Source organism: Cydia pomonella, chromosome 2 (assembly GCF_033807575.1).
Source record: "Cydia pomonella isolate Wapato2018A chromosome 2, ilCydPomo1, whole genome shotgun sequence".
NCBI classification, from domain to species: Eukaryota; Metazoa; Arthropoda; class Insecta; order Lepidoptera; family Tortricidae; genus Cydia; species Cydia pomonella.
In genome coordinates, this window is record NC_084704.1 from 739,322 (window position 1) to 761,509 (window position 22,188).

At 37.5% G+C, this 22,188-nt stretch overlaps 2 protein-coding genes across 3 annotated transcripts in view; one reads left to right on the forward strand and one right to left on the reverse strand.

The window, feature by feature from the left end:
* Positions 1-22,188, forward strand: part of LOC133515617 (uncharacterized) — a 1,004,237-nt gene that overhangs the window by 584,960 nt on the left and 397,089 nt on the right.
* Positions 1,955-21,622, reverse strand: LOC133530839 (spidroin-2-like). Of its 2 annotated transcripts, XM_061868904.1 has the most exons (18): positions 21,503-21,622; positions 17,607-17,693; positions 16,477-16,551; positions 13,368-13,571; positions 12,954-13,094; positions 12,371-12,388; positions 12,134-12,157; positions 11,009-11,137; positions 10,121-10,153; positions 9,767-9,814; positions 8,393-8,530; positions 8,152-8,172; positions 8,014-8,073; positions 5,690-5,731; positions 3,893-5,056; positions 3,195-3,242; positions 2,621-2,658; positions 1,955-2,088 (listed from the first exon to the last, which is right to left on the reverse strand). In XM_061868904.1, exons 1-17 carry the CDS (start codon positions 21,585-21,587, stop codon positions 2,636-2,638), a joined length of 2,340 nt encoding a protein of 779 aa, XP_061724888.1. In that variant the 5' UTR covers positions 21,588-21,622; the 3' UTR covers positions 1,955-2,088; positions 2,621-2,635. The 2 variants fall into 2 exon arrangements, with proteins under 2 accessions (XP_061724888.1, XP_061724881.1); XM_061868897.1 differs by lacking the exon at positions 2,621-2,658.

Consider the following 22,188-nt stretch of genomic DNA (forward strand, 5'->3'; position numbering starts at 1 on the left):
GTAAGATAATTGAAATTAATTTCTATTAATTATATAATTATTGCAAATACTTAATTATATAAATTATAGAATTAAAGCTGTGATTTGAAAAAATGCCTTGTTTTTTTCATTTTTTCAACAAATCTACTATGTCACTAACTGCACCCACGTCCCAAGCCACCGTTTTACTAACGAGCGCCTTGCCGGTCCCTTGCATACAACGCATTGCTTATAACTGCTACACGCGGCGCAGGATAGCGTCTTAAAAACAGGTTTAACACGAGGTCACCGGTGCCCCCCATGGCGTGTTGCAGTTGACTTCGTGAGGTCGCCGGTGCCCCCCATGGCGTTCAACGTGTTAAGTTGAATATAAATGGAGCATATCTGCTCCAAAGCATACCAAAGGTTAAAAATAAACGGGTCACTCACAACATGTCAAGAAATTTCCAACTTAAATGCATGAGTGACCCGCTTTAATATTGTTACTAAGACAAAACACATTTTAATCTTAGTTTTCTGAAGGCCTGTTAGGTAAGCCCAAGCTTAATTTCATGTCTAGGCACTAAGACAACATATTTCAGGTTTTCTTCAGTCCCTAGTAAACCTATTTTATACAACAATGTACGAATGATCGACTTAATGCCAAATTGCATTCTCGACTAGCCAACCATGAGGCCAAACAAAGACACATGCATTTAACGCAGAGGGAAAAGTTTATTAAGTTTAAGTTTTAAATATTTAAAACTTAAACTTAATAAACTTTTCTCTTTATTAAGTTTAAGTTTTATATATTTAAATCTTAAACTTAATAAACTTGTCTCTCTTCGTTAAACGCATGTCTCTGTTTGGCCTTATGGTTGATTGGTTAAACATATGTTTATAGTTTGTACTTTGAAACACTATGATTTGATTGCGTTGTGCCCTAGTTTTCCTTTGACCTGTAGTAGTCGCGTTCGGCTTATTGCTCTCTAATAACCGGACGCCGAACAATCAGGCTTGTTATGGCACACATTCCCGGTGCCTTGATGAAACGCTTTGAGATGCTGATCGTGTAGTCAATGAGGAGGGTGTTTGTATCTTTTCGTTAATTGTTACATATAAATAGTAAACGTATACATGTTTTTATGTTATATTTCACTGCTTGATTTTCTTGACTAATTAGTTAATTACGAGGACTTTTACCTACTTTACAACCCAGTCTTTATCTTAGAAAATATCGATATATTATTTGGTCAAAATGTATTAAAACATATTTTGACTTTAGGGTTGGCCTCATACTAAAAGTCTGATATACATAATATTAAAAATAAATAAAATAAAAAGCTTTATATCTGGCAATCAGTACCCATAGTGAATACAAAATTAAATTATTACTAAATAAAATAAATAAAAACTAAGCTAATTGACACTGTAAAAGGGTGTCACTCATGTTAAAGTTTAATTAAAATTAAGTATAAATATGTTCGATACTTTTACGCCTCAGTTTCAGTGTATTATAGGCATTAACAAAACTCCTGTATAGTGTGCTACGTGAAATATAGATTTGTTGTTTATATTTTACTAACCTACAATATGTTTTTGTTTCAGGTACTTAATTTATTTCTAGATCCGATCACAGTTGTCGTAAGTAAGAAAACTCTTTTCTTTTTTAATAAACTACAAGGATTTTTGTTATAATGCAACTTAAGAGAATCCTGGGGAAGTATTCTTGGACCTAGGGTCCAAAGTTAGAATATTAAAAATTGTTTTGTCTTTTTATTTGTATTGAATTTGTAAATGGTAGGTAGTGTTATCGGTTAATAATTCTCAATTACAAAGCCTTCACCTAACAAACGTCTCTTTTTGACCCAGTGGTTGACTTGTATAGAATGCCTTAAAACATTAAGTCCACCATTTATTTTGTACTTAATACTTTATGTGCAATAAAGTATGAATAATTAAATAAATTAGATACAGTTAAAATAAAACACACGGAACATTGCTCCGAACTATGTAATTATTGCAAATACGTAATAAATAAAAGTGCTTCGTTCGGTTTGCTTCACACTTTTAGACTACATTCGAGTCCGTCTTCATGGCTGAGTCGCTTGAGTCGTGAGCTAGTTGTACCTGGAAGCGTAAAATTAATGTGAGACTCGAACATACTCAATGTATATAAACGGGTCACTCACGTTTACAAATCGAAACATGCTTGACATGTTCGCTTTATAATTATGACCTTTAGCAGACTTAAAAATTATAGGTATATTTAAAAATATTTAATGCCCGCAAAATTTTACCAGCGCCAAATGTTGACTTAAAACCTTACCCTGGTGTATCACTAATAAAGTAATAATTTACAGAAAACCGTAATTAACTCCGTCGATCCTTTTTGGAGATATTTGGGAATATTGTTTTGTATACACAAACACGCAAACCGTCGAAGCCGGCATATGCTTTTAACTGTCATCTTGTGTGCATATGATATGATACGAGTAGGTACCACCTTCGTTCCGTCGGGGGTAACAAACGTGAGTGACCCGTTAAAATTTATAACACCAGAAAATGCTATGCATTTTAAATTATCATTTTTTTGTAGTGAACATCGACAAGAGTAATTTTTGTTATAAAAATATAAAATAGGTTGTATTTTTTTACTTACTACATTAAATATTTTCTACTCCTGTGAATCTGAATCACCTGAAATAGTAGAATGTGTCATTTATATTACCTACTTTTTGTTTAATTAAACGGACTAAAATGTACGTCTTACCAGAATTGTTTACATTATATTAATTTATATAATAACCAGGATCAAAAGAATGAGTTCTATTTTATAAAAGGATTTAAGTATTTCTTAGTCGCCATCTCAAATCCCTTTGTTACTAAACTTAAACTAGTGACTTTGAAATTATTCCACCGACTGACTCGTCTGAAAAATTCTAATACTCATAAGCCCCGACGGATTCAAGGGAAGTTTGATTAAATATAATTTGCATGAGACCCGCACACCATCTGGTCTTGTAATATATTTTTAATTTATGTCCCAAAAGTTGTCAGGGCATGCCAAGGGATTACCGGTATACGCTTGTTAAGAATTATGCCCAGAGCTCGCTAAAAATTTCTTTGGCAAACAATGTTTTGTATTGGATAACGCGTGGGGCATTGTTTGGGATACTTTCCTTTGAGTGTGTGGAGGGTTTTTTCGACGTCGAATTCCTTTGTGATATACACACCTGCTTTTATGGCGGACGCCGCCGATGCCTGTGCCTGGGCGGACGCGTCTGTGAAATTAATTTACTTTCGTACATATATAGAAATAGGGAAAAACAGAGTACTTATGTTGAGTTCAACCATTTTTCAACAACCATTTTATATTTTGGCTAGTAAAAACATTTCATTTAGATTTTTAAATATAGATCAACTAACTTTTCAGTTCAAGTCTTCTGGAGTCCGATTCTGATTTTAATTTCGTATTCTAAACATAATTTCGTATCTGTTATGGATTTTGTCTGCTGTCAACAGTCACGTTTCTAGTATAGAGTTTTAACAGCTGCCAGATCTAATCCCTAACGGTGTCAGAACTACAAATTTAAATCAGAGTTGATCGTTTTATCAGATTTGTGAAATTTATAATTCTGGTAATTTCCGAATTTCAAATTCGTAACTAACTAACATATTAGGATATTGGATATCGATATTAGCGTTCGGCTAAGTACAAAATCGAATCTTGTTGCTAAAATAATGTAGTATGAGAACTTAATTACATACGAGTATAAATACTATTGGTATTATTGATAGAAGTCTGTCAAATCTAATACGTTGTTAGTTAAGTTACTTTTTAGTCCCAATCATTTTGATATTGTGTCTTTTAGACAAAATTTACCAGATATTCACTAAGTTTTATGAATAAGAGGGTATGTGTTATCTTTACCTCCATCAGCCATAGCATTGGCTACCGCCTGTGCGTCAGCTTGAGCCCCTGCGTTGGTCCTCACCGGCTGGGCTCCACCAGGATAGAAATACGACGTCGGGGATTGGTATAGCACTGGCTGAGACATTACATTAGCGTTAGCTGAAGCGTCAGCCTGAGCCTGCGAAGTTAATTGCTGAGCTAATGCGTTTGCCATAGCTTGTGCTGATCCTAGATCAGCTTCGGCTTGAGCTTGGGCTTGGGCTGAAGCACCAGATCCACCGTATCCATATAGATTCTTATAACCTGTCTGATAGAGGTTAGATTGAGCGCTTCCTTGAGCTTGAGCCAACGACTCTGGCTTTCCCAGTCCATTATACAATCCATTTGAGTATCCTACATTGCTCTGAGCCATAGCATCTGCTATCGCTTGAGAGTCTCCCTGAGCAATGGCGTCAGATTGAGCTTGTGCTGTTCCATATCCTGACTGGGCATTACTGGAGGCTTGGGCCTGGGAAATCCCGCTTCCAAAGCTACCAAATCCGCCAGATCCAGGGAAGACTTGGTTTCCACCAGGTAGGACTTGGTTTCCACCGGGAAAGATTTGGTTACCACCAGGGAAAACTTGGTTACCCCCGGGGAAGATTTGGTTACTACCTGGGATGACTTGGTTTCCTCCGGGGAAGACCAGGTTACCACCAGGGAATCCTGAGTTACCACCTGGGTAGTAATATGAGCTCGGCTGCTGTATTATCAATTTCTTTGGATAAGTTTCTTGTTGGAATCCTCCCTGATTCCAGTTGCCGGGATAAGAGCCTGGATAAGCGCGGTTGGAGTTTGCCTGAGCTTCGGCTAAGGCTTCAGCTAGGGTTTGTGCCTGGACCTGAGATCCAGTATCTTGGCCTGGGTACAGTTGGAACTGGTTTAAGTTATTCTGAGCGGCTTCTGCAGCAGCCTGAGCCTGTGCTATGGCCTGGGCTTGCGCTGCGGCCTGAGATCCAGCATCTTGGCCTGGGTAGTATTGGTACTGGTTGAGGTTGTTCTGAGCGGCTTGTGCGGCGACTTGGGCTTGGGCTGCGGCTTGGGCGGCTGCGTCAGCTTGAGCTATAGAGTTGGCGGTGCCTTGTCCGTTTCCGATAATTTCAGCGAATGCGTTTGCATTGGCTATCGAAGATCCTATTTGTCCTGAAAATTTTAATTAGTAAAACTAGCTTAAGGACAAAACTCAGTGAGACTTAGACGTTAAAACACTCATTTTAAGTCAAAAACTGTACGACTTCATAAACTTTAATAGTAACAGCGTTACTAGTTTCATATCTAAACAATTTAAATGTTTCATTATCATTATCATCATCAGTCTACACGTCCTACTACTACTGGGCATATGCCTTCTCTTCGAGAAGGTTAAGGATATAGTATTTAATGTATCTCAATGCGAATTTTGACTTGAAGATTTCCTCGCAATGTTTCAATCACCGAGATATAACGGGTCAATATCAAACGAGAATATTTACTTTATTTATTCACATATTTCATTAAAAAAAAGGGACAGCATGAACATAGCAATCGGTATGCATTTTAACACGTAACAGTATTAAAACGAATACTATTTAAGTAGGTACGGTCACGTCTGAAAATATCGATTCGAACAAAGGGCCAAAAATATGTATACACTACCCTAATATATGAGTCATAAAGTCTTGTATACATATTTTTGGCACTTCGATCGTGTCAATGTTTTCAGACGTGACTGTACTTACCATTTTCACGCTATTAGATAAGAACGAATTTTCGTCTCAAAAAGAAGATTTTGTTTACCTGGTCCCATATTTCCTGGGTAATAATTGCCATTGTTGTAAGCTGAAATAAAAAGTAAAAAAAAAACCAATTAATTATTAGAAAGGCGATTGAAAAACCATTAAGGATGTGGAAACTGCTGTACGATAATATGGTTAAAAAAAACCAATGTCATTTTTTACTAAATGCAGTTTAAACATGAAACATTTGATACATAAATCGCCACCAATATCAAATAAGACTATCACAAGTCACATATAAAACGCTATCCAACCGAACAAAAGTACAATAAAACACCTATCAATATAGCCAGGGGGGCAAATCCGATAAATGGGTGGAAAGTACAGTTTGCCCGGTGGTCAATCATGCCCGGTCGTTGGCGATTGATTGCTGCCCGCAAATACCCTTATTGCGTTTGGGATGGGACTAATAAAAACTTGATTTCTAGAACGATACCTTTAAATCTTTGTATTTATTGCCTTGTTATTGTGCCGTGGAAATACGAAGTGTTTTTGTATTAAGTTAGAACGTGGGATATTGAAAACAAAATTGTACATAGTTTCGTTTTCACTAAGAAGAGAGGATACTTACTCAAGATATTTAATACAAAGGGTAAAATGCAATCGAATTAGTTTAGAATTAAATTAATAAATATGGAAATAAGAGTATTTATTTCAGAATTTTTAAAACAGTTCACTCACGTAATAATAAATGATAACTATCACCAGTTTCATTGTAACATTAATCAACCGGACAACCGTCATTGACAACCGGAGGATTTAATGATGATTTAAGGTTGATTGATCTGAATCTAACTGTACATGGCATTGGCAATGAGAAAGTATCGGAATGTCAGCATTAATGTCAAATTGCTATGAAAATGTGACGATAATGACATTGGTGAAAAGTTAGTTTAATCGGACTCTAAGCGTTCTCTAAGTGTTTCTATACTTAAGTAGAATTAGAAGTAAAAATGGCGGCAATGTTTATTCTCTAACCACACTTGAAGAGTAAAAACAAACTTTCTTAGCAAACATCTCACGTCTTCAATGGTTGAACCGCGATATGTGCCAAGGGCAAGCTATTCAAAACAGAAGCATTCAGGTGCAGCTCGGCTCCAGCTTCCTAGACTCTAAGCTTTTCATGCTGATAAATGACACTAGAGGGCGAAGGTGACGATTGTGTCGCAATGAAATATCATAAACTCCAGGCCAAAAAATATGTAAACACGCATAATATGATAAAATTATATCTAATATCCAAGATTGTGACAAAATTTTAAAATTAATAAATTCCTATTTGCATCATACTCGTACACATGTTTAGTTTAGTCACCATCTGTATTATCCTGTTAATGATCCAGGCAGGCGGTTTTAAATACGTACAGTCAACCAATTTGAATCCTAGGCCACTATAGAACCTTGTCGCTTTAACTACTCTATACATGACATGGATCACTCAATAAACACTGTCGTAGAAGTCATTATGACATGGTTCTATAGTGGCCTAGGAATCAAATTGGTTGACCGTACAATACAACCGGCCGGCCCAAACGACACCTTACGCAATCATTAAAAAGTTAAAGTTTATGATCGAGAAGCAGATTGGCACACGTATGTGTCGTTAGGGGGCAGATAAAAAGGGCTTGACCGTTCGTTTCAAAATTTACAAAACAAGCATTTAATATGTGTAACGTGTGTCTGTTGAAAAATCTGTTGTTCGACAAGTTTAACTTATTTGGGGATGATCAAATTCTTTTATGGACAAATCTTCCGTGAGATTCAAATATTTTAAAACTAGTCACTCACGTTTTCATTTATATAGCTGTGAGTAACCGGTTTAAATGTATCTTATACGCTCGTTAATGCATTTAGAAATAAAATTGTGTTAGATATTTTTGCCCAGCCTTTTTACCTAATGTAATGAGAAATGACTGTTACCTCTTCACGAAATCGAAAGGATGGTCGGGCGAAAGATGGTTGAAAACTAAGATAGAGATATAGGGAGCATACATGAACTACAAGGAGTACAGAAGCCCCCTATTCATTGGCGTGAAGCAGAATGTCATTTTTTTATTTTTAGATTTAAGCCACTAGATGGCAGACCCTACTACGAATAATAGACCACGCGTGAACAGTAGGGAACGGCGCCTGCTTATAAGCGCCAACTGTTAAAGTTTTTGATTCAGGTCTCGAGATGGCAGACCCTCCAACACTAACGGTCTCTAACTCACTATGGAAGTAATTATTATACGCGGACGGGCATAAACTAGTTTCAAATAAGATTGAGATCTGTGTAAGATGGTCTTATGATATTTATATTTCTCTATTTATTTAAATACTTACGCGGTGGGGGAGTCGGAATGTAATTGCCCGGTGGCTGCGGCAGGCCTGGTGGATAAGTACCTGAATGAAAAAAATTGTATCAGTGCCATCTAGTGAGAGCATAGTAGAAAATAAACTATTTGTAAAATAAATACTTACCCGGATCTGGAGGAATTATGCCTGTAAAAAAATCATGTTGTAAATATCAGACCCAGAACTTATAAAATAAAAATGATCAATACAAAGTATATATCTGCAGTGCACAACATCGATTCGTAATCGTAATGTCAAGTCGATTTAAAAAAAACGAATGCTGCTACTCGCAAACAGCAGCACTTATATCTGACCTTCGGACTTTATGTCCTTAAAATAAGGTTCACAATCAATCAACAGTACTTACAGCACTCCGCTTTAGTGTAGCAGTTGACTTGAACATTGACGACGTTGGAGACGGACGCCTCTATGCACATGCATTCCAGGCACGGGTCCCACGGGTGCTGAAACACCAGCCCCGGGGTGAACGGCCGGCATGATGGATCTGAGGAAAATTGGGGGAAAGATAACTAACCACGGCCACAAAGTAAATAGCGGCGGCGCACGCCGGAGCAGAGAGTTTGCTCAGTACAAAGTGCCATTTTCGCCGCACACACACAGACGTGACATTTACGCACACAGACGTTACATTTACAGGCCTTCTCGGGCACTCTCGGGCAGAGCTTAGTCGGGCTGTGCGCGCGTTGCTCACTTGACGTCCACGCCGCTACGTAGGTACCTACTGTCATGTACGTCAAAATTCAGTCTCTAAGGAATGTAAACATGATAAGATGTATGTATAAACGAATCGATGTATGTATGTCTGTAAACTTATATTACCTACTCCTTTTGAAAATTCGAAATTAATACAAAAGCAACCCTAGTGAGTCGGGCAAGTTTAGGTATGTATTTTCAAGAACGGCGGGAACGGACTTTCTGTTTATTTTTTATTTTGTGCCACGGCCTTGTAGCCTAGCCCTCTTAAGTCTTAAGGCGGTCTCTCAAAAACAAATAAACAGGAATATGTAACTGTTAGATAAAGTTAAGGTACAGGTTTGCCATGCCGAAAATGGACGTCTGTATTAGACCGCGGACCAGGATATATCGTCAGTAATCGCTTCCCGGCTGATACTTTGCCAGAGGATAGTTTAGATGCTATCATGAATTTAAAAAAATAGTCATGAATGAAAATCGGTTGATACTGTATCAGATGATATTTATTTTTTACCTACATGTTCATGCGATCAACTGACGGTCTTTCCACCGCGATACAACCGGCTGAAGATTTTTTTTAATTCACAATAGCATCTAAACTGTCTTCTGACAAATAACAAACAGGAGGCGATGACTAATTTTTTACGTGTTTCTGTGGGTCAACCCATCAACGGAGCGGCAGCTGTCGTCCATGAGGGTTCATCATACATAGCCGTTAACCACTAAACGAGTTTTCACCCGGGAGGCGATTGGTCATGGAAATCTGTTGCTGGCTCGCGGTCTATATGCACATGCATTCCAGGCACGGGTCCCACGAATTCCGGACCGCCAGCCCGGGGGTGAAGCGGCATGACGGGTCTGAGGAAAATTGGGGGTAGATGACTAATCACACCCTCATAGCCTAGTCTAGACCACGAAGCTGAAGGTCCCAGGGTCGAATCACGTTAAGGGTTTTTATTAAGTCAGGGAAAGAGATAGCCTATCCCTAGCTTATGCGTCATTATAGATCTGTGGTAGTAATACTCACGTGGTGATGGTCCAGGTAGCGGATCAACATGTGGATTAACCGGAGGGGCTGTAAGATTAAACACAGGTGGTTAGAAAAAAGTAAAGTATTTTATCATTTTTAAGACATGACATATAGCAGGTGCCCATTTCGGCATGCTGACAAGTACGTCACCAGCCGATAGATTATTGTTTCGAAATCGAAAAAAGTTAAACGAACGGGCATATATAACTGTGGTTTATATACTCGTACATCAAATTAAAATTGTTTGTGTTAATACCCGGACAGGAAAAAGGGGCTTATGTATGGAGAAGCCGTAGTTCCCTTTCCTTTATAGCTTAAATAAATTAATATGACATAATTATGAAAACTTACCCTTGGTTGTCGGCGGCGCCAAGGTAGTGATTTCTAAAACAATTGAGGTTAGAGTCCGTCTAAGATAACATTGTATCAACAAAGTGTGGAGCGCCTATAAAACGTGATATATTTATATGAATTTGACGTTTTTCATGGCAACTCCACACTCTGTTAGTTTGTCATGTTAAAAATGCTGAAATAAGGAATGATATATCTAGAATGGTTACACAGAAAATGGTGAACGATCAAATTTGGTATGACATAAAATGGATTCCATAATGATATACGAATAAAAACATTGTAACGTAGTATTTAGTAATATTGCACTTATATGTGACCAGCGCTCTTCGAAAACGTTTCTTAATGCGGTGTCTGTTCAGTCTATGAAAATGACAATTTTGAGCTTCTTAATGAAGTTGAGCTAGCTGGCATACATGACTACATAATATGCAGATATCACACACAATGTATTGATTAGGAGCCCATAACCAAGAAATGGGATATCGATCCAGTTGATTTCTCATCGTTTCGTCTCCAGACGCGAAATGTTGACCTTAAATGACGTGATATGATACTCGTTTTGCATGTTTCTGCAGCGTGATCTCTTGAGACTTGCTGAAAAGCTACCTTCAGGTGAACAACGTCACAGCTATGAAAATGAAAATGTGCTGCGAAATGTTACGGAAATTGCGAATTTTCGACATCAGTAATATTTCGGTGAATTCCCATATTTTTTTATGGCAATCTTAATTTTTCAATTCCATTGTGAAAGTTTCCTTGATTTTCTATAAAAATCTTCCTAAAACTTCACAACTTTGAAACTTTCCGCAACTTGTACCTCTGTTTTTAATAGGTTATGATCAAAGATATCCACTAGATATAATTCTAGGCCTAAACCATACATACCACACACAGGATCGGGGTAGCAATCTATGGTGGTTTCCCCCATCGGTGATCCCTCGCATTTGCAGATGTAGCACGCGTACTGCGGGTGCGCGAACCAGACGTCTCTCGGGTAGAACTGGCATACAGGAACTGTGGGGAGACAAAATATAATGAACGATCTTACAGTACATTTAGTCCCAAATTAAGTAAAGCTGAGCAGTAACAAAGTGTTTTGTCAAAAACTTAGTTTTTTTTACAAGTTTTGTCGCTGTTTTTTAATTTTATTTTAACAGACAATTAATAATCATCGAGTCAATGGTAACAACCCCCAACACAATTAAGTAGGTTGTGTTCTTGTATCTTAGAGTTTTTATGGCCACCTCCTGTGTCCATCATCAGATAAACTCGATGGGTGACGATGCAATATTATGGTTGCATCGTCACCCAACTTACACATGAACGTGAAGTGTCAGATCAATTGACTTTACTAGATCCACATTCCGTTAATTTAACTTGAAGATTTGACCTGAACATACATACCTACTCGATGTAAAAATACGCAAGTAAGTATAACGGGTACGCACTGATTGACTAGCACGTTATTTTCTCGCGGATTAGCAAAGTAATATTTCTTGTTTTAATTAGCATGGATTTCTGCAAAGTAACGCCTGATTCTATTAATTATTCTCTTTCTGCAGTTTCAAGTGGAATCCCGCCATCGTAAATGAAATGGGGTATATCTCCGGAGTACATCTTTTCGTATTTCCAGTCTGCTAACCGTATGTTTTATTACATTCAACCGGTCACTAAGAATTTCTACGTTTAAAATAACACACTACGTTTGCTTTCAGAATCGTTGCAGACTTGTCTAGCTCTGACTATATTATCTTTATGACTAGAAGCTACTCGTCTTGTATCATACATGTCTTCATAACTTCTCAATCATGTGTTCACATAATTTAACTTTTTTTTCACATTGGTGTCAGTTAACTCTTTGTGACAAGATGACAATATTGACAATCAATACTTTGGTGTTTCTTATCAATGATTTTAAAGAGTATCTAGGCTGGGTCCCTAGTTTAGAGCACTTTTTTTAGTCTAGCGCACTTATATTTAGTTTAGATCACTTATATTTAGTAAACTTACATGGACGAGGAGGCCCAGGCGGTGCTGCAAAATGTATAAAGGTATGAATCAGTTTTTGTATACGTATACCCCGTAAGTAACACAAGCGCTTAAAGAAAATATTGTTGTGTACTTTCTTCATAATAGCATAACTTTTAATGGATACATTTTATTGTGTTTTTACGCTTACTGGAGTCAACGTTAGAAAATATAAAGTTAATTATGTCAAGTGTGCATATACTATTATTTTATACTTACGTGTCGGCGTGGGATGAACTGAAAAAGAAAAATATCATGCAATATAGATATCCAATTTTATTACATTATTACTCGTAAAACTTTTGTTATTAATTTAACCTATGAGTATATTTTTAAAAGTTTGTTAATGATATTTACAATGTAGTTCAAATATAATGGTAACGCCTACTTCGTTCTTAAAAAGCGCCATCTGTTGGTAAATTAACAAAGACTTACAGATCGCCGTTTCTATAGTAGAAAAATGCGGATAGGCATAGAAATAAATAAAAAACATTGTAATTTCAATCGGAACGTTCAATTCAGGATCTCATCTACATCAAATCTAGTCGTTAGTAATTGTAAGCGGAAACGAATATTGTTAATGTTGTGTGTCGACCAAGTGACATCCCTTGTGCGCAAAACGTTAAAAAGTTGATAAACAAGACCGACAAACTCACGCAACTAGATGTTGATATCAACTTTAGCCAACCCTTTCTCCGAGACCACGGGGACAATGCCTTCCTCGAAACGTTGGAGGTAATTTTTAAGCTTATGTATACGTGATTATGTTCTGTTTAAGTAAATAATAAATTAACAAACTCACGGCATTTAGGGTTCTGAGTACATTCGATGACAGGAGCCTCGGGGCGACCAAACACATCCTCAGCCACCTTGCAAATGCAGACTTGGCAGGGATCTAACGGGTTCTGGAAGTACTGGTTGGAAGGCATGGGGTCGCATTTTGCTGAAAAAAATATATGAATTATGCTTTTAAATCTTTAATTTTACATCAGCAATGCTGAAGTGAAATAAAATGTCTTATAAGTCTCATTAGAAGTAAGAAAAAAATCATCTTGCTGAGACTGTTCTTTGAGAACTGTTTATACATAACTTTAGTGTGATCTCTAACACCTCGGCCACAAAATGTATGCTCGCAGCGTACCTTACGTGGCCCTCGGGTAACTCTTAGTAAACGCCTCATAATGCGTATGTCTAATGAGAGAAAAAAGTTGTTTACGTTGCGGCGGCGGCGGCGGCGGCGGCGGGGGTGGGGGCGGCGCCGGCGTTGTAGTCGGCTGCGGCGGCGTCGGCGGCCACGTGTCGCATTCGGCGCAGCTGCCACACACCGGCTCTAGGTACCCGTACCGTTGCACGCAGACGCACACCTGGCAGACCCCGTACGGGTCTTTGAGGTGCAGGATTTGGTCTGCATGGTAGCATTCTGGAATATAAATATAGTTACCATTTCATACAAATACTTTGAGGTAGGGAATGCTCGCTGTGTCATAACTTTATATACGCATAATTTATTTTAATAGCAAACTACACTAAACTTATAATCCAAAAAGACAAACATAAAAAGAGACGCGGTTAATGTGTGTGTGTACAGTCTCCATTAGAGCCCCTACTGTAAATTTATTCGATAGCGTAATGTGACGTACGCGTTTGCGTTAAGTCTCATTTTGTATGGGATTTAGAAACAGCGCGCCAAGCGCAACATTTTGGAAACTCAAAATCCCATACAAAATGAGACTTAACGCAAACGTCACGTCATGCTATCGAATAAATTTACACTAGAGGTACAGATAAAATACAGTGTAAAACTATTTAGTTCATGTTTAGGTCATACTGAGTAACTTTTACTATCGGGACCAACCCCGAAATCACAGGCTATTTCGTACATTTTGGGTGGTCTAACGTTAAAATTTTCTATGGGAAAGTTTTTTTTTTGTGATTTTGAGGTTGGCCCCATAATAAAAGTTGCTCAGTCTTCTTCTTCTTCTTCCTCGCGTTGTCCCGGCATTTTGCCACGGCTCATGGGAGCCTGGGGTCCGCTTGACAACTAATCCCAAGCACTAGTTTTTACGAAAGCGACTGCCATCTGACCTTCCAACCCAGAGGGGTAAACTAGGCCTTGTTGGGATTAGTCCGGTTTCCTCACGATGTTTTCCTTCACCGAAAAGCGACTGGTAAATATCAAATGATATTTCGTACGTAAGTTCCGAAAAACTCATTGGTACGAGCCAGGGTTTGAACCCGCGACCTCCGGATTGCAAGTCGCACGCTCTTACCGCTAGGCCACCAGCGCTTTTTGTAAATAAAAGTTGCTCAGTATGACCTACATATTAACGGGTTAAAGTAAATAGTTTTAGTTAATAAACATACCGTATATCGAAGTGGCCAAGGTACTCACAAATATTTGAACACGTCTATATTGTCAACGCGTCAGAGTGCGTGTTCAGATGTTTAGGAGCATCTCGGCCGCTCCGATATATCTGATGGCGACTGTAATTAATGGGGTTCAAGGTTCTAGGCTCGGTAGGGCTGCCTGTCGTCAATGCCAGGGATTGTTTTTATATTTACATTTCGGAAATTTCTCGCCATACATATTCAGTAGCGGGATATCCTATGTGGGAGCTTAACTAATTGTTTTTTTTTTATACAAGTCAATTAAAACTTGAGTATGGAAATACTCGTAACCACGAAGTTCGTGTCTATCATCTCGATACGTCTTTACTTTTCAATTGACTAATAATAAAAAATACTTTCTTACATAGGTGATATCAGATACCTCTTTTAAGGACATCCATATTTCCGTCATACGCTAAGAGGAATGAAGGTCAGATATATTATGTCAAAGGAGATCATCAGATCACAAACTTCGTGACCTAAAACTTGTCATTATGGTGCATTCTACGGATATTTAGATATAAATTTAGATAGAGTCAGACCAAGATAAGTTGGCAGTGATTTTGACAGCCCAGACAGTGAAAATTAGTGTTATTTTAAATGTCAAACTTCTATGAGTCTTCTAATTATGATGTTTACTTATATAACACTTGCACATGCTGGGCTATCAAAATCGCCGCAAACTTAGCTTGGTCTTCTTCTATTATGTTTTCTATTTTGAGCAATCTCAGTCTAGTTGGAAGTGGCTCTGCCTGCGAAGCTCGATGTCTTGGATTCAAATCCCGACAAAGGCATTTATTTAACCCTACCACATATGCTCCCGCAGAATTTAAAGTTTAGCATTCCGATTTAAGGTTCAAATTAGATTGTATTTTCGGGAAATGTAACTTGTCTTCAAATTAATCATTAAAGCTTGACTAATTATTGTATATTTGGATTTTTTGGGAAAACCTTGTAGATTGGTGCGGCCTGGAAAAGGGTTAATTGTATGACGGCCGACACGTTCGTGCTCAGTATTGAGTACTCAGTAGCGCTGGTGGCCTAGCGGTAAGAGCGTGCGACTTGCAATCCGGAGGTCGCGGGTTCAAACCCCGGCTCGTACCAATGAGTTTTTCGGAACTTATGTACGAAATATCATTTGATATTTACCAGTCGCTTTTCGGTGAAGGAAAACATCGTGAGGAAACCGGACTAATCCCAACAAGGCCTAGTTTACCCTCCGGGTTGGAAGGTCAGATGGCAGTCGCTTTCGTAAAAACTAGTGCCTACGTCAAATCTTGGGATTAGTTGTCAAGCGGACCCCAGGCTCCCATGAGCCGTGGCAAAATGCCGGGACAACGCGAGGAAGACGTAGTAAATTTAAAAATTATGTAAAACGTAAGCTTATCTCTAAAGCCTATTAATTATAGCACACAAGACTACATGAATGATGAAACACCTTGGGATTAAGTGTGATTGTAAATAATGAACTATTTATGGTTACGTAAATAATGATAAAATTGATAATTCAATGTATATATATACCGTATTTTTTGACATTTAGATTTTATTCTAGAAAGTTTCTAGACTAGTATTTTTATACAATTTTGTTGTTTGACGATTCTTTTGTGAAATTCTTAATATTAAGTTTACCATATCTATAATAATTCAATGTTTTTTTTAGAACAATAATAACTGCATCAATAAATTACTCTGATATTTAGATTAAGATGATATTTGTAAAATTTGACGATTTAAAAGTGCTTGTTGCTAGGCCTATTTGAATAAAGAATATATTGACTTGACTGAAACCCCTCCGAAAAAAATGTAATTGATGACTGCAGGTGGTCGGGTCTTTAACTTTATTGAGCTTACTGTTGGAATAGATAGATTAGAGTAAGATTATCCCATAAAAATGTTATCCGATATCATAGAGGGTATGCTCACAAATTACGTACGGTTATTCGGTTGGTAGTGTGGCGTCGTTGGATAGAATGGCGGTCGGTTGCTGGTTGGATAGAAATGTCCAATACCTGAAAAAGGACCTTATATCAATGAATGTGTTAATAATTATAAATTATAGTTTGGGTGTCCGCTACACGGAGCGGGTGAGCGGTTTAACGAAAAATAGTACGAGCAACGCTAACTGGTGCGGACGCGGTGCGACGGATTTGACCTAATATGGCACCCGCGTGCGTGCGCCCGCTCCGTGCATCCGCGCACGTTAGCGGACGCCCTTATTTGTTTAAAAAGAAGTAAAACTGTTGTTTATCATGCATTACAGTCAGTACGGAAACTACAAAAACTTGAATGATCTGCACAACCAAAAATAAAAGTCTGGACTTTCTCAATTTTCAATTCTATTTTTCTAATATCCAATCTGAATTTAATATGTAAGATAGGAGTAGTGTTGGTTGAGATTCAAGTAATTTGAGTCATCTGCTTTAAGACTGGACTCAGGACTCTAATTCTTAATTAAGTCGAGAATTTTGTTATTTTCAAGTTGTTTTAGAGACTGTAGTTATTTTCAGAGTACTCTGATTTAGTTTATAAACTTTCGCATAAATAACAAACTTCACATAAATTGCATTAGGTACACACATCATACTACAACGCCTACTTTTTATATAAAACCTTCAAAAACTCGTAAAACGGAGTCGAGTTTTCCATATTTTGACTTTTTTGAGACAAGTACCTACCTACATTAACAAGCCAATTCGAACTTACACTGATATCATAATGATATCTAAATGATGCCATTCATTTCGCACGTATTAGTCGTATTGCCGAGTGCATGATATATTCAGATATCGTTTTGATGTCGATATACGTTCGAAATGGTTTGCAACATAGTAGTCCTACCAACACGAACGGCCGGATCCGAACTTTAAGATACGTCAAATATAAGGGTTATTTAGATACGATTCGGATCGGATATGTCAGTGTCTAAAGTGATGTTTTTATTACCTACTATTTTATGTATCTTAAAGTTAGAATCAGGCCGTATGTAAGGAGGAAGCGAACTCTCTGTGTGCAGATAATTTTGAGTATTTTGTCCGTATAGAAGGGACTGTGAGGGATACTTTACTTTGCGCTACAGCATTTGCTGATGCAGATGCTGACTTTTCATTTTCATCTAGTTCTTGACCGGTTCTGGCTGCGTTCGATACTGAAGCTGAAAACAAATACGTTAAAAAAACGGTTGTCTGTAAAGTCGGTTTACTGACGATAGTTGAACGTGACAACGTCATAAGAAAATACTGATGGAATGGTTTCATTTTTCAAAAGAAAATTTTAATTTTATTTGTTTGATAGATATTTTGTATGGATATAGAGAAGGAGGTAAATGGAAATCACAATTGAATTGATCAAGTTACATTTATTTGTACGCATAAAAACAATTGCTGCCGAACGCGGAGGCCGATTGTGCCTCTTTGTCGCTCGTTGCGCGCTCTCGCTTGCACTTCAAGCCTTAAATGGAACGCCTCAGAGCGAGGTAACGCCGCATGAGTCATGTTTTTTCGTGCGTGGAGCCGGCTCCATCGAATTATAAGACGTTTTCACGTCAAAAACATTTTCGTAACAAGCGTATATCATCGATTTGAAGTACCTACCTTAGCACCACTTGCACCATTCGACTAACCCGAGGTTAACCGGTTCAACCTGGAGTAACCATGGTTACCCGTACAATTTGACACTGGTTTAACGGTTTAACCGGTTCGCCCGGGTTAGTGGCATGGTGCAAGTGGCGCTAAGTGTATTTTTTAAAAATTTAACTTAATTTATTGTGCTAGTCAATTTATTACACTTTTTTCTTCACTGTGTATATTTGTTTCTTTGTATGCTACAAATCCTGTAACTTAAATTTGAATACTTTGAAATTTGGAGTACTTCCGTAATTCCGATGATGTACTCGGAAGGTAGCTAACCAAACTCTAAGATGGAAGACCGCAAACACATCGAATTTAGGCTGAATAAAAAGGTAGAAAAAGTACTTTGTAGACATAAGTTATGTTCCTGGTAATTTTGTATTTGTGTTTTATATCACATTAAGTATTTTTCAAAATTTTATTTATTTTGTTTACGTTCGCTTCGCAGTGAACGTCACACTAAGCCTATTCAGTAATATATAAATTTCGATCAAGGTTTAATTTTAATTGTTAATATTCTTTAACTTTTTTAAATTATTTATTACGGGTACTTATTCAATATGTATACGTAATAATAAAAATCGAAACACATTTGCACGTAGACTGAAATTATCAAAGTATGTATTTACTTATCTTGATCTCGATAAGAAGGTCGCGAGGACTGAGCGTGTCAAATTTCATATAATAAATACGATATGTATGAAATTACGTATTAATATACGGCCCGATTCGTAGAATGATTAAGACACGTTTAAGATCTTGGAAAGATCGATAACTAAACGACATGTCAAAGTTGACGTTTATTTCGATCCCGCTGTGATCCCAATAAAATCAATAAAATAAATAAATGACTAAATAAATATTATAGGACATTATTACACAAATTGACTAAGTCTCACAGTAAGCTCAATAAGGCTTGTGTTGAGGGTACTTAAACAACGATATATATAACATAAAAATATTTATAAATACTTAAATACATAGAAAACACCCATGACTCAGGAACAAATATCCATGCTCATCACACGAATAAATGCCCTTACCAGGATTTGAAGCCGCGACCATCGGCTTCATAAGCAGAGTCACTACCCACTAGGCCAGATCGGTCGTCAAAGTGACATTGGTTGCCCGAATCGAGCTGCTTCTGTCAATGGGGTTGGCCGGTCGAAGTATTAAATAGATGGCGCCATCATAGCTTGCCCTGTCATTCTCTAGAATTGTGTCAAATTCTTGTTTTTTTTTGGAATTTTGTGACCTGGATTCCAGTACTTTAAGCCAAATCTCATAGAACAAAATTAGAGACAGGGGCAAGCTATGATGGCGCCATCTATGCAAACCTTTGACAGTTGCCAACCCCATTATACGACATACAAACGATATCTAAATGAGAACTTAGCTAAACCAGAACTTATAGTTATCGTATCTCATTCTTCGAATCGGGCTGTTAATCAATTTGTTGTTTAACATTTCCTATCTGAAATGCATTCAAGGGTATCGAACAATTTACTACTAGTAATAGATTTAAAATGGACACCTAGTAGCTACCATGTAATATTGATTAAAGCGTTTTATAGTTATTTAGATTATTTTTTACCATTTTAATGTAAGTACAAAATAAACATGAAATAATGCGTTTTATAGCGGGCTTCGTCAGGTGAATAACAATGAGTAAAAGAGGCCAATTCCAACGTGCATTGACATCAGCCATGTTGGAATCATATATCAGTGACCCTTCATTCGCGCGGGCATCTCACTCGCTCTAAAACTTGTGCGGACAAGTCTAAACAAAACGAAAATTCTACTCAAGATGTCAATCGTACATCGACAAATCAAAAGACACCATGTGTCGGAATGACAGATGCTACGAAAAGTCGCGTGATTTATTTCCATACATTTTTTTTTTGGGCGTTTTATAACAACGATTGTTATTTTGCTAACGATTATCACTTGGCTAGGCCCCAAACCAACCATAAGTTTTGTCACAAAATCATGTATGATAAAATCCGCAGTAAATTTTAATTTAACGTTTCTTGTTTATCATTAGCAGGTACAGTCACGGACTTTAATTGCTGAACCAGTCAGGGTTCACTTTACATTGGTGATATCATAGCGTTAGCATTGACAGCCAAATTAGCTTGAACCGTAGCTGGGTCAACAATTAATGTCTGTGACCGTACAATTAGGTAGTTTACAAGATTCCAACAATTTATGGGTAGTATACCAAATGGAAAAAAAAAGAATTGTACTGGATATTGCACGGTGTGTTGTTCAGCTACTAATGAGCTACGATTAATCGGAAACATTGCGATAACGAAGCATTAAGGAAGTTTTTTATCAGTATGATTGCTATCAACTTTCCCAACACACTCTGAGAACACTGTATCTGTCTGTTCTTTTTTCTTATTGAAACAGACAGATGAACAACGCGAATTTGGTGACAGGCAATGCCGGATTTAGAGGTCTGGAGGCCTCGGGCAATAAAGGAGTGGAGGCCTCCAAATTTTTCCAAAATTAATAATGGTAAATTTTCCGAATTCTCTTTTGTGGAGGTCCGGGGCAGTAGCCCCGGTTGCCCTCCCCTAAATCCGGCCTTGGTGATAGGGTTCTGATTCTCATCCTTCGGGAAATCCGGAATAAAATCATGACTACTAATTATTCCACACTTTTATTTGCTGAAAAAGTAAATACCTATGCTGGAATTCGGTAGCGGTGCGAATCGAAGAATGATTAAGATGCGTTTAAGATCTTTAAAAGATCGAAAACTAAACGACATGAATTGACGTTTATTTCGATTCTGCTGTGATCCCAATAAGATCTATCTACGATATTTCTAACGTCAAAGTGACATTGGTTGCCCGAATCGAGGTGCTTCTGTCAATTATACTAAACGATATCTAAATGAGAACTTTTCTAAAACAGAACTTATCGTTATCGTATCTTATTCTTGGAAGTAAGTAAATACGAATTAAGGAAGTATCCATTGTGCCTATTGGAGTTCTGTTATTGGCTATGCTTATAAGTACTCATTTTTTATGTATTATTTATTGTAAACGCTTTAGAACTTCTCAATAAATAAATTGTGTACTAAAAATCATTTAATAAAAAATCCAAAATGCAACGTGGGGTTGCCAGAGAGCATGACGCGAAAATCAGATTATGTTACCCTATACAGTATGGAAGGTAAGTAACATTAAAAAAGAGAATTGAATTTTGGGCTAAACTGCAAAACCAAGCTAGTTAATTTTACTGCGCATTTTCCGCAATAATCCGCAATGCCTATCTAGTGTGAAAAATGAGGTGCTCCTGAAGACCTATACGAAAATCACAAACTAACCTGAATTGTCTAGTAACTGCTGGGTGGACCGACTCACACAAAGGAGGACCAGGAGTCCAAGACTCTTGAGGACTCCTTGACCCATCTTTACTTCAGCTCACTACGAACTCAATGCTCAACATTTCCACCCACGACTATTTAAAGCCCGCCCTACCATGGTAATCGATTCGCCCGTGTCATGTTAGGTTAAATTTACAATCACTGGCATATAATTTGATTCGATGTAGGCTGCTGGTTCGCTATAAATGTCGATTATTTGATTGATTAAGTAGGGTAGTGCACGTTTTTGTGAATGCTGATGCTGTAGAATGTACTCCCTGACGGGGTTCTTCAAAAAATTGTAATCATGGAACATTTAAGAGAAAATTTGGAGTATTTTTGATATTTCACCGACACTTGTAAAATTTCTACCGTTTCATTTCTATTTAAAACTTGAATGTCCAATGCATCCTTTATGTTTTCTATGTATTTAATGAAAGCTACTGCAATTAGTTTCAATATTATTAACCAATTAAAACTGTGGTTTTGCTCCAGTCATCAATCATTGAAAAATTAAACTTAAGCAGCTCTTTGGCTCTTGTCTATGATAAAATGTTGGCAGCGATTAAAAAACTGATGGTAAAATACTTGTTTTACAGCATTTGTCTAAACCATTCCATTACTGGTGCCTGTTCTATAATAGGGGT

What these genes read in the sequence shown, in the direction of transcription:
- LOC133530839 (XM_061868897.1), bottom strand. Translation starts at nt 21,587, where the DNA reads ATGGGTCAAGGAGTCCTCAAGAGTCTTGGACTCCTGGTCCTCCTTTGT. An exon ending in AGCAAATGCTGTAGCGCAAA is followed by an intron (nt 16,552 to 17,606) that starts GTAAAGTATCCC and finishes GTCCTTTTTCAG; the next exon opens with GTATTGGACATTTCTATCCA. An exon ending in GCCTGGGCCTCCTCGTCCAT is followed by an intron (nt 11,138 to 12,133) that starts GTAAGTTTACTA and finishes GTCTCCCCACAG; the next exon opens with TTCCTGTATGCCAGTTCTAC.